Source organism: Mchenga conophoros, linkage group LG16 (genome assembly GCF_057382185.1).
Source record: "Mchenga conophoros isolate Kocher_MC1m ecotype Shallow Benthic linkage group LG16, M_conophoros_male_GT1.1, whole genome shotgun sequence".
Classification (NCBI taxonomy): domain Eukaryota; kingdom Metazoa; phylum Chordata; class Actinopteri; order Cichliformes; family Cichlidae; genus Mchenga; species Mchenga conophoros.
The window spans coordinates 6597474-6608730 of record NC_140541.1 but is presented as its reverse complement, the minus strand read 5'-3'; the positions used below and the strand labels follow the sequence as shown (position 1 = coordinate 6608730).

General features: G+C 38.1%; 1 protein-coding gene across 1 annotated transcript; it reads left to right on the top strand.

The window, feature by feature from the left end:
* The first annotated feature begins 2660 nt into the window (after positions 1-2660).
* On the top strand, positions 2661-9549 carry creb1b (cAMP responsive element binding protein 1b). Its single transcript, XM_085249276.1, has 7 exons — positions 2661-2780; positions 2903-3049; positions 3149-3249; positions 4303-4457; positions 5063-5245; positions 5426-5579; positions 5857-9549. Exons 1-7 carry the CDS (start codon positions 2676-2678, stop codon positions 5999-6001), a joined length of 990 nt encoding a protein of 329 aa, XP_085105402.1. The 5' UTR covers positions 2661-2675; the 3' UTR covers positions 6002-9549.
* The last annotated feature ends 1708 nt before the right edge of the window (positions 9550-11257 follow it).

Genomic DNA, 11257 nt, shown 5'->3' with positions numbered 1-11257 from the left:
CTTAGTACTTAATAATTACTCATTTAAATAACAGTAATGTGAAAAAACAGGAAATTCCTTCTTTTTTTTATTTTATTACAGGACAGTCTTGTTTGTGAGCCCCCAGAACTTTTTCTGTAATTTTACAGAAATAATTTAAGCCCAAAAAGTTGTGCACTTCTTTCAGTTACTACAGCAGTAATTCTCCGTCTTGTAGAAAGACTGTTGAAAGTGCACTGCTTTCACTTATATTTGATATATAAAATGTGCAGTTATGTTTATGTTTAACTGCATTTTTTTGTCTTCCCCGCGCAATTGGTTAATATTGTTAACTCCCTGAAAATGGCTTCAGCAGCAAAATTAAGATGTTGATCAAGCTCTGATAATGTGGTCTGAATTACACAAACAAAATGAAATTGTTGATAATCTCTAAGAACAACCTAACCTGTGATTTGGTTATTTTTTTAAGCCTCTGTCACAGAGTATGTCACTAGGGTGACCAGATGTTTCTCTGTTTTTATTCCTTATCCCTCGACCCACATCTTGAGACAGTGTCCCACATTTTCTAAAGGCTGATTTTTACTCTGTGTATATGAAGGAATGGCTTTTTTAAATTACAGTTGGAAGGAGGACGTTGGCCTGTCTGATGTCATACTCATCAGGGAAAGTCACACGTCAGCAAAAAGTCACACTCTTTGCAGATTTTGTTGAATATGATGGAAGCTACCATGAAGAAAATCAAGCGGCAATATGTCCTTAAAAAGAGTTTTTGTCTTTCTTTGCTAGTTATTTTTCAATTTCACAGAGAGGCAAAATACGGTGTGAAGCAACGATACGCGTGTCATAATTGGATAGGGCATGTCAGTCTGTGGATGCATTCAAACTGAAACCGAAAAACTGTTCCCAAACAGAAGAGCAGATGAGATAACGTGGAATAAAAGAGAATACAGGAGTGTAGAGATGATTTTCAGCCTCTTTTATCTTATTGCTCCTCACGGTTTTATTCATTGAGATTCGTAAGGCTATTGTGAATACTTTACCGTTTGACGTATGTCAACAATCCTGGCTGTGCTGTGATTTCAGCTGCATTTACATAATAACAGTAAGTGAAGTGATCACAAGTTTTCATCTGACAGGGTGCTCTGCTCTCTGTCACACTGAAACCTCTGCTCACTCTGAACAGAGCAGAGATAAAGTGTCGTGCCTGCGTCGGGAGAGTAAGGCCTTGTTGTGAAGCAGTGTTGTCTGTGGGTGTTTTCAGAGTAATGACATGGTAAAAACAACCTTTCCAGGGGAATGAATATTCAGTTATTTCCCAATGCATCCAGGTCATGTTTGTTATATGAATGTGTGCCAAGTGTTGTAGCAGATATGCGGTGTTACTTTTAGTCACTGAAACTATTTTTCCTGCAGTTTTCAGTTTTATTCTGATGTTTTTACTAAAGCCAAAAATGTGAGCAAATAACAGACACAGCATTGTTATTTGGCACAAACTGATTGAGTTGTGCAGTCGGCTGAGTGTTTGACTTTTCCTCCAGTCAAACACTCAGCCGACTGAGTGGGCAAAGTTACGTGACAACACAGTAGTATGTTTGAAAGGGGATAGTACATAAAAGTATTAATGGAATTAAAATAATAAAAACCCTGATCAGAGGTTCTGAATGTCAGTTTTGATTCATCTTCAACTAACTGCTCAGCTCCAAACTCACCTTCCTGGACGTGAAGACACAGTCGGATTTTTTTGCTGTTAGATCCTGATCAATCCTGTCTTTGTTTGGGGCTGAATTTCTCATATATGAACAGTGAAGTTACTGCTCTGGGTTTGTTGGTATGTTATAAACAGCTGAACTAACTCAAAAACCTTTTTAACATTTTACTGTAAAGTTATATTTTACAATATTTACATTTGTAGTAATGTGAATAAGTTGAATGACAGAAACCTGCAGGGGAACCACTTAAAATGTATTGTGCTTAAATTTTAGGGAGAAAAGTCTTTTTTTTTTTTAGATTAGCTCGGGAAATGTGAGACTGTGAAACCGACTGAAAGCAGACGCTACACTGAAAGCATGAGAGCTGAAAACCCTGTTGGCCTTTTCTGTTCTTGCTGCTGTTACCCAAAGCAGTCGTCTTTTGCTGAGCTGACAAACTCGTAGAGAAGCAGAAGAGTAGTAGCTTTGTGACGCCATTCTCTCAGAGGTATGCTGTGTTTAAATTCATGCAGAATTATTTTAAGGTCTGACCTAGTAAGTAATTGCAGTTCTGCCTTTACAGAAAAGTGACCAGGGTTTACATTCAGACATGAAGACGACAAATGCCTTCAGCTTATTGTAAAGCAGTGCGGGCTTTAAATACCAGAACATTGCACAGGTATAGAAGAAGCTCCAGGAGATTTTATTATTGATGATTAGCATCATAAAAGCCATATTTTTTTAAGAGAATGATAGTATGTTAAACCTCTTTACTCAGATGGCCAGTGGTTGACAACTGTTGTTATGTTTACTGTTATTGACTCCTTGGTGACTCATTCTGAGTCATCTAGTTTGGTGTTTTTATTTAAGTGGAAGTTTAAATTCAAACATATTCTAAGCTTCAGTCAGCTTCTGACACCTGGCGAGTCGTTTGCTGCAGCTCCCCAAAAGCTTCGTTTTAACACGTTCATTCAAATCTGTACCCAGGTTACAACATCAGGTTAGCCAATGAAGATGGAGTCAGCAGCAGAGGTTCAGCAGGGGGCAGAGACTGCTGTGACTGAGACGGAGAACCAGCAGATCACCCCGGCACAGATTGCTACTTTGGCGCAGGTATCAATCACGTGATGAAGATGATGTTGACACAATTTCCCCTACTTTCAGTGCGTTCAGTGCCCATCTTGAAGTGTGTTAAAATGCATGTGATAGCTCAGTCATATCACCTCTGAATTTAGGTGTCCATGGCAGCAGGACATGCTTCAGCAACAGGTCCCACAGTAACACTGGTACAGCTGCCCAACGGACAGACGGTTCAGGTCCACGGTGTGATCCAGGCTGCGCAGCCATCTGTAATCCAGTCCCCACAGGTCCAAGCCGTACAGGTGAAGCTTGAGCAGTACTGTCTTTTTATTCAGCCTTAGCACAAGATCATTAGCCATGAAGTGTTGATTAATGTCTTGTTCTTTTGATTGATGCTCCAGATCTCCACCATAGCAGAAAGCGAGGATTCGCAGGAGTCTGTAGACAGTGTGACCGACTCTCAGAAGCGCAGAGAGATTCTGTCACGGCGCCCCTCATACAGGTAATTAAGACATTCAAGACAGTGGTGTTATGCCACAGACGAGTCTAAAGCTTTGGGGGAAAACTGTCAGATGGCCACTAAACCATTTTCATTTGGCTCTGTAAATTTCAGGAATCGAGAAGTAGTTCCCAAAAGTTACATTTCTTCTTGCTTGATAAAATTGATAAAATTGTGCATATTGGTTGCAATACAATCTGCTAATTTTAGTTTGTGTGTGTGTGTGTGTGTGGGGGGGGGGGGGGGGGGGGGGATATTGGTGTGCCTACAGCATGGATATGGGCATTTCTTTTATTTGTATTCCCCCAAAAACGAGTGCAAAGTGCAAACTGCATCCCGGACAGAAACAACTCCATTACGGTGATAAAACCAAGCTCCTTGCAAGCATCTACAGAGTCAGTGTGCTAACGTTAACCTAGCCTAGAACCCAAAATGATGTTAAAACTGAATGAATGCAGACCCCAGTCCAGCAGCCAGATCCTGAACTTGAAGAGCTAACAAAGGCAGTGATGAGCAGTCAGGCTGCAGCCTCATTTTCTATTTGTTTCTAAAGTAGACTCACTGTGATACCTTAAAGTCTCTTTGTGCTGATTTTCACCTTTGCTTTGTGCTGATTGCTTTGTTTTTATACCTAAATTCTAAATAAAAGGTCATATGTGTGTCCACATTAGGATTTGTGTTGGTGTGTGGCCTCAGATTTATATTGTTAAAGGTTTATTATGAGACAAATAAGTTAAATCCAAATGTAATGTAACAAGTAGTAGTAGTATACCAAATTATGTTTTCATGGGAGCAATTGTAATAATGTAATATTACTGCATTAATATTTACAGGAAGGATACAAATAAGCAGTGAAAGATGCTTTATGGAACAGAACACTGTTTGATGTTTAAAGAGAGAGTTTGCTTTCACTTTGGTAGCTGATGTCTATTTTTAGATTTCACAGGGCACTGGCTGTCTCGCTTGCCCTGACTTAACGCTCATGCTAAGGCTGATACATTATTTTATATGGATAACTAGGATTGACAGTAAATCCACTTCTGCGTGTCCTAACAGGAAAATTCTGAACGACCTTTCGTCTGATGCACCTGCTGTCCCTCGTATCGAGGAAGAAAAGGCCGAAGAAGACTCATCTGCTGCTGCCGCCACACCTGCAATCACCACTGTTACTGTCCCGACACCCATCTACCAGACCAGCAGCGGCCAATACAGTAAGTGACATTTGGTTCAGTAATTAAATTATGTTAAGTTATTTTAGTAATTAAAAGAATATAATTAGGAATTAAAATATAAAATATTTATAATAAATAAAGCAATTTAACCATCAACCTCACTACTTCATGTGAAGTCTTAAATGATCTCCCCAGTAATACAAAAACCTTGATTACTTAATATAAATGTAAACATATTGAGGGAGATCACACTAGGATTAAAATATGTTATGTTTTCAGTGCAGTTTAAAGCATTTTTAAATGACTTAAACTGGGTTAAGAAAGTAAAGGGCAGTTAATATTCCACATATTCATCACATCGAGGAAGACAATGAGTCTGACCTGTTTAGCTAATTGTTTTGTTTGTGGGGCAGTCCAAGAAATGTTTAACAGTTTGTGCAAGTTCATCACAGAAATACAGTTTGATGCTTCATGTTTGATTAAGCGCAAGACTCTAAAAGAAACAATAACAACTTCACAGCACATTCATCACAATGTTTTCTTTATGGGAAGACTGGGGAGCGAAGAACGATAAGAATGAAACAAATTTATAATGTGTTTTCTGTCCTTTTATTTTTCTCCCCTTTCATTTGTCCCTCAAATAGTTGCAATCACACAGGGTGGAGCCATTCAGTTGGCCAATAATGGCACAGATGGAGTACAGGGCCTTCAGACTCTGACTATGACCAATGCAGCAGCAGCCCAGCCTGGTGCCACCATACTGCAGTATGCACAGACCAGTGACGGCCAGCAGATACTGGTTCCCAGCAACCAGGTGGTGGTCCAAGGTAAGAGTGGCAGTCTATTATCCATGAGCACAGCCATTCTTCAAAGCATTCTTTTGTCTTTGGCAGCAAAGACAAAAACATTTGGATGTTCATCGTTAGTAAACAAGATAGTTAAACAATGAACTCGGTTCATTAAGAGGCCAAATTAAACATCTGCTTTCTGTCAAATTTTCCTGTTAGCTGCCTCAGGTGACGTTCAGGCCTATCAGATCCGAGCAGCCCCTGCCAGCACCATTGCTCCCGGGGTAGTCATGGCCTCGTCCCCTGCTCTTCCGACCCAGGGTGCCACTGAGGAGGTCACCAGAAAACGCGAGGTCCGCCTCATGAAGAACAGGTATAAAAAAGGAGGACTGTGTGTTTTTGTGTTTGTTTGTTTTGTAATGTCTTTGCAGTTTCTTCAAATACATTTCTACGGCTGCAAGCACCAGGAATCGCAGGGTATTCATAGCAAGTTAATAGTGATTCATAGTAGTGAGTATGTTTCAGCCCAGAGTTTGGTACATTTGAGAAGTGTTCACATTGCAGGTATTAGAAAGGAGGCTAATGAGTACCCATCAAATCCAACATGCAGAAGGAAACAAAAACCCAAATTGTGTCTTATCCTTCTACAGAGAGGCAGCCCGTGAATGTCGCAGGAAGAAGAAGGAATATGTTAAATGTCTGGAGAACCGAGTGGCCGTTCTGGAGAACCAAAACAAGACACTAATTGAAGAACTTAAAGCCCTTAAAGACCTTTACTGCCATAAATCAGAGTAGTTGCACTCCTGAACACCACACTGGGCCAAGTAGCATTTCAATACCTTTCAAATGCTTTGACTGTTTCTGTCCACCTGGCCTTCCGGTTTGCCCTTGCCTGGTCTTTATCCCCACCCCCACAAAATGGCTCAATCCAGAAGACTGTTATTACAATAAATTTAAAAAACAAAAGTTGTGTACTGTTATCAAGGTCTGATGAGAAAAACTGCAAAAGTGCTAACTGATACTTCATAGGCAATTACAATACAGATCGCAATGACAAGCATATGACAGTGGTTAACATGCTGCTTTGTGTACGAGCCTGAGTTGTCATAGTTTTGGCTGATGCCCAGATCATTTAGTCTAATGTTGCTTCACAGAAGAAGAAGAAATCCTGATATCTGCTTGTTTTGTTTTCTGTTTGTTTTTTCTTTGAGTAAATGGTTCAACTTCCAGACCAACTTGAAGATGCAAATCATTCATAATGGTTTACTGAGGTACTAACTTTTACTATCTCTCTTCCAAGTTCAAGTTTGTTTTTTTGTTTTTTTTACTTGAATCAAGGTTCAGTTGTTGAAAAACAGTTTATTTTCTGGCCTCACTGGACTCCCGTAGAGTCCTGCATTTACTATGTAAGCAATAATGCCATCTTTAAGTTGGCCTTGGAGTGTCACTGTTGTAGCTGTCGCTTGCTGTTTAATTTGCCCAGTGGTTTTGGTTTAATATCAAACTGTAAGGCAAGAACTATTTTCACTGTGTCCTAATATGTGAGTCAATAGAAACTTGCCAAAAAAGGTTTTGTTGCAGTGGCGCAAGATCACATTGAAGGCAGTCAGCTTTGAAAATGTTTACTCGCCAAAACTTTGACAAGAACACAAAGCTTGTTTTAAAAAGAAGGGGGGGGGGCATTGGTTGATTTGTTTTTTTATTTTATTTATATACATATAAAATTATCTTGTCAATTGATATTTTTCCAGCTGTACTTTTTTTTTTTTTACTTTCTGGAAAATAGCCAATATGTTGCTGTACCAGGCAAACCCAGTCAGTTGCAGTTAAAGGCTTTGAATGAAACATGAATTTCTACTTGATCCACTCGTTTATGTGAACCACGTTGTAAAGGGGACTCTACAGCTAATTAGGCACAAACAATCCTTTTTTGTCTTCTAAATATTTGTAATGATGCTACCAACTGCCAAAAAGGAAGAAAGTGGAGCTACGTAGGTGCAAGCAGAAAGTTGATTGCCGCAGTCGTATGTGTTATATAATGAAATGGTAATATTACAATTTTCTATTCAATGCTTTTTTTTCTCATGACGATTGTCGCTACTCCCGAAAGATCATTAGCACTGTTTTAAAGGCAGATTATTTTTGTTACAATCTAGACTAAGTTTTTATAGTTTTAGTAAAGATTCCTAGTAATTCTGGGAACATTTTACTCATTAGCTTAAGGAAAATTTTCAATTTTAGACATTAGGTATATTCATGGTTTAAATTATTAAAGTGTTGCATTTGCCAATGCACGCTCTTAATTTGGTGCGTAAAATGCTCTCACAACAAAATTTTAGAGGATTAAAAGAAGAAGGAAGCAAACCCAAGTAACACAAGCGACAAACTTTTGTTTTGTTTTGTTCTTTAATCTTATTTCCATTTTGCAGTGTCTGTTAAATGATGGTAAAATCTGAATTGTGACACCACAAGATTGCGGGTCATTTCTGGATATGTAGCAGATTGGATCCTTGGTGAACTCTACAGAAGATAACGGCTACAGTAACATGAGTTTAACTCTAATAACCCGTGAAGATGTACACTCCATTGAGAGGAGATCACTTTGTGGGACTGTGTGTGGTTTTTGAACAGATATGTGTATGTATTTGTGTGTTTATTTTTTTATATTACTGTACATAGACTCTACAGCATGTGTAGAACTCATGTATTTCTGTTTGTTTGATATGGAAAAAAATGTTCTTATGGCTTGTATGAAAATCAACTTTGCATATTTGTAACATATATCAGTGTATAATTGAAAGAAATGTATGTGTGTATTCATGTTATCCACCGGGCCTACCACCGTCATGGCAGCTAGTGTATGAGAAAAGGCCTTCAATGGAGATGTTATATTTTGGAGTGTTCTTTAGGATCAGTAGTGTTTGTAGACAAAAACAAGTCTGTTGAGAAGCATTTGGGGTCCACAAGATATATCAGCTTCACAATTTTGTCATTGGAAAACTTTATTAGGTTTCCTAAACATATCTTTTGTCTATGCTCATGGAATTTGAGAATATCTTTCCCATTGTTTAGGGTGACTTTCAAAATAAAATGTATTTCATAAGAAAGCAATATTTGTTTTAACAGAACATAGTGGGGAGTTTTAGCAGTGATACGATATGTATATCAACTGTTTCTGTTCAAACAAATGTTATATTATATTGTTGTGACATAAATTTGTTATGAAAATCATTCTAAATGAGCAGAACCTCCAGCAGGTCTAAGTTAAGAAATTAAAGCACAGTTTTTATTTTTTCTTATGTCAATTCAATCTTTCATTCATTTCAACCAGAACATTACTGCAATCCTCTCTAATGAAAAGTTTGAGGCATTTTTAGTAGGAAAGATGCTGACATGAAAACTTCAAAAGCTAGAAAGGGAAATTTAAAAAATGTCCTTCAGCCCACGGTTGTGATCTTTATACTCATCAACAAGTCGTTTGGTCCACTTATTAGCATTTGGGAAGAATTTGAAAGCTTTGTTCAGAGCTTTCAAATGCTTCCCGCTCTTCATCTACACATTTGCACAACAGAGTGCGGACTTTGATTTAAAGCAATCTGTAGAATTCGTAAAGTCATAAATAATGTTCTTGTACTGCACTCCAGGGGATGATGATGATAAAGTCTGATGATCGAGAAAACCATAAATGGGCTAAAAATCTGTATTTAGTAATAAATGCATGGTGAGTGCCAGGGCTCTAACAGTGTGTTCAGGGATTGGTAGCAGTGACAACTTTTAGATACCAGTGCCATTATGATGCAACAGAGAGGAAATGCAAGAAAGTCAACCCCTTTGTAATTCAAACTTTCAGTGGTGCTTATATTAAAAAAAAAAAAATCTAGTAATAACTTTCTTTTCTGTTGATTTGATATGGTGAGCTCAACTTTGTGATGTGATTACACAATATCTTTTAAACGATAATTGTTTTGATTTCTGTTTGTGTGCCAGAATAATTTGTAACAACGGGCCTCGTTTGTGCATGTAACAGAACGATATCCATGTGTGTAAAGGTGTGTATATATAAACAGGATTTCTAGAACAGTAATAATGACATTTTTTCTAACTTTTAATGTGATGAGTTTGTATATTGCCACTTTTGCAAGTTATCAATTGAAAATGCCATGTATCATACGGTACCTTGTATAGACGGGGTTGCCAGATGAAGAATTCAATACTGTTTGTTTAAACATTGTCAAATTATAAAACTATACCAGCCCATTATTTCAAAGTGCTGTTACTCTGGCATTATGTCACTCTTTTGTAAACACTTGCTATGTCACAATAAACTGATACTGAAGATTATATATCCTATTGTATTAATTGTATTGTGTGTATTTTCAATCTGCTTGACTGCGTTGTGTTTAGTGTTCTATTTCTAATAAAATGGTAGCATGTCAGTTTAATAATCATGATTATCCAAGTTTCAACATGTACGAGGACATCGAGAAAGGGGTGAGGTGTGAGCGTTTCAGTGTGGCAGTGGTGTTACATCAGTGATCAGCTCTGAGCCTTGTTTGCAGTGGTGTTTGACGGGTTGACAGATGAGGTCAGGGAGGAATATGATGTTTGCAGACGATACTGTGATCTATAGTGAGGGTGAGGAGCAGTTCAAAGAGAGCCTGGAGAGATGAAGGTGGAGGTATGCACTGGAGAGAAGAGGAACAAACGTCAGTACAAACAAGCCGGAATACGTGTGTGAATAAGAGATGAAAATGGCAATGTAAGAAGCAAAAGCAGTAAAGACGAATGAGTTGAAATGCCTGGGATCAAGTATTCAAAGCAACAGAAAATGTAGGGGTGGGGTGGGTAGAAGTCTCAAATCTATTCTAACATGCATTTAAACCCATAATACGTGACCATGAACACTAGGTATGTGTAAGCCAGTTTAAACACTAAGCAAAAAAAAAAAAAAAAAGAAGGTTGTTTGCTATAAATTTAAGCTGATGGGTTTGGGGTAACTGTGGCTCAGGTGGTGGAGCAGGTTGTCTTTGGGATGTCAGTGGCTTGATCTCCTGGCTTACCGTATCAAACACACTGTAACTTAAACAATGGAAGTGGTTAGGGGAGAAAATCATTTGATGAAACAGCTGCAGTAAACAACTAATAGTAGCTAATTATCTATAGTCATGTGATCAGAACGCACATTGCCTGCATATTTTTCTCCCTCACAACACCAATGATCCCACACTTCTTTTCAGCATGTCTCAGTCCTTTGCATGTTTTGGTATCTGTCACTTCTGAAGCTGTTCCATCACGTTTTTGTCACTGCGAAACACTTCCATTGTTTTTCATGTGCTTTTGCAGTATTTTCTATTTGCATGTGCTTTCTTGATGTTCATTATGATTTTATTTATATAATCGCCTCAAGGCGCTTTATTTTGTAAGGTAACACCCTTTTAACAGGAAGAAACCTCTAGCAGAACCAGGCTCAGGGACGGGCAGTCATCTGCTGGGTTCAGGTTCGGGTGAGGGGAGGAAGACAGTGTGTAGTGTGTTTGACCTCTCTGGGTCACCGTACTGGCTCTTCCTGTCCATGTGTCCACCCCGAGTTGCCTATGACATATCTTTAGGGAGTGTGAGTATGTGTGTGAATGTTAGGCAGTGTTGGTCAAGTTACTTGAAAAAAGTAATCAGTAACTAATTACTGATTACTTTCCTAAAAAAGTAATCCCGTTACTTTACTGATTACTTATTTTCAAAAGTAATTAATTACTTAGTTACTTAGTTACTTTTTAAAAACACGATTTACAACCTGAAGAGGTGATAAAGTGATAGATCTGTCAGCCCAATTCTACTTTTTCTACATAATCCATCATACAAAATGTAATCAAATGGAAAAATCTCTTTTTTTAACTTGTTTTATCAGTTTTAATCTTTTAACTTTATGCATCAAGCAAAAATGTAATTATAGGCTATGCAACATTCTCTGACTGGAAGAAATTAGTTTAACATTTAAACCTATTTTCTGCACATTCCAGCACATAAAATAAAATATTTTTTGTGTTTACACTC

Bases quoted from the DNA above. Each gene is read 5' to 3' on its own strand.
- creb1b (XM_085249276.1), top strand. From the start codon at position 2,676: ATGAAGATGGAGTCAGCAGCAGAGGTTCAGCAGGGGGCAGAGACTGCT. The intron at 3,050-3,148 runs GTGAAGCTTGAG...TTGATGCTCCAG, and splicing joins CACAGGTCCAAGCCGTACAG to ATCTCCACCATAGCAGAAAG. The intron at 5,246-5,425 runs GTAAGAGTGGCA...TTTTCCTGTTAG, and splicing joins CAACCAGGTGGTGGTCCAAG to CTGCCTCAGGTGACGTTCAG.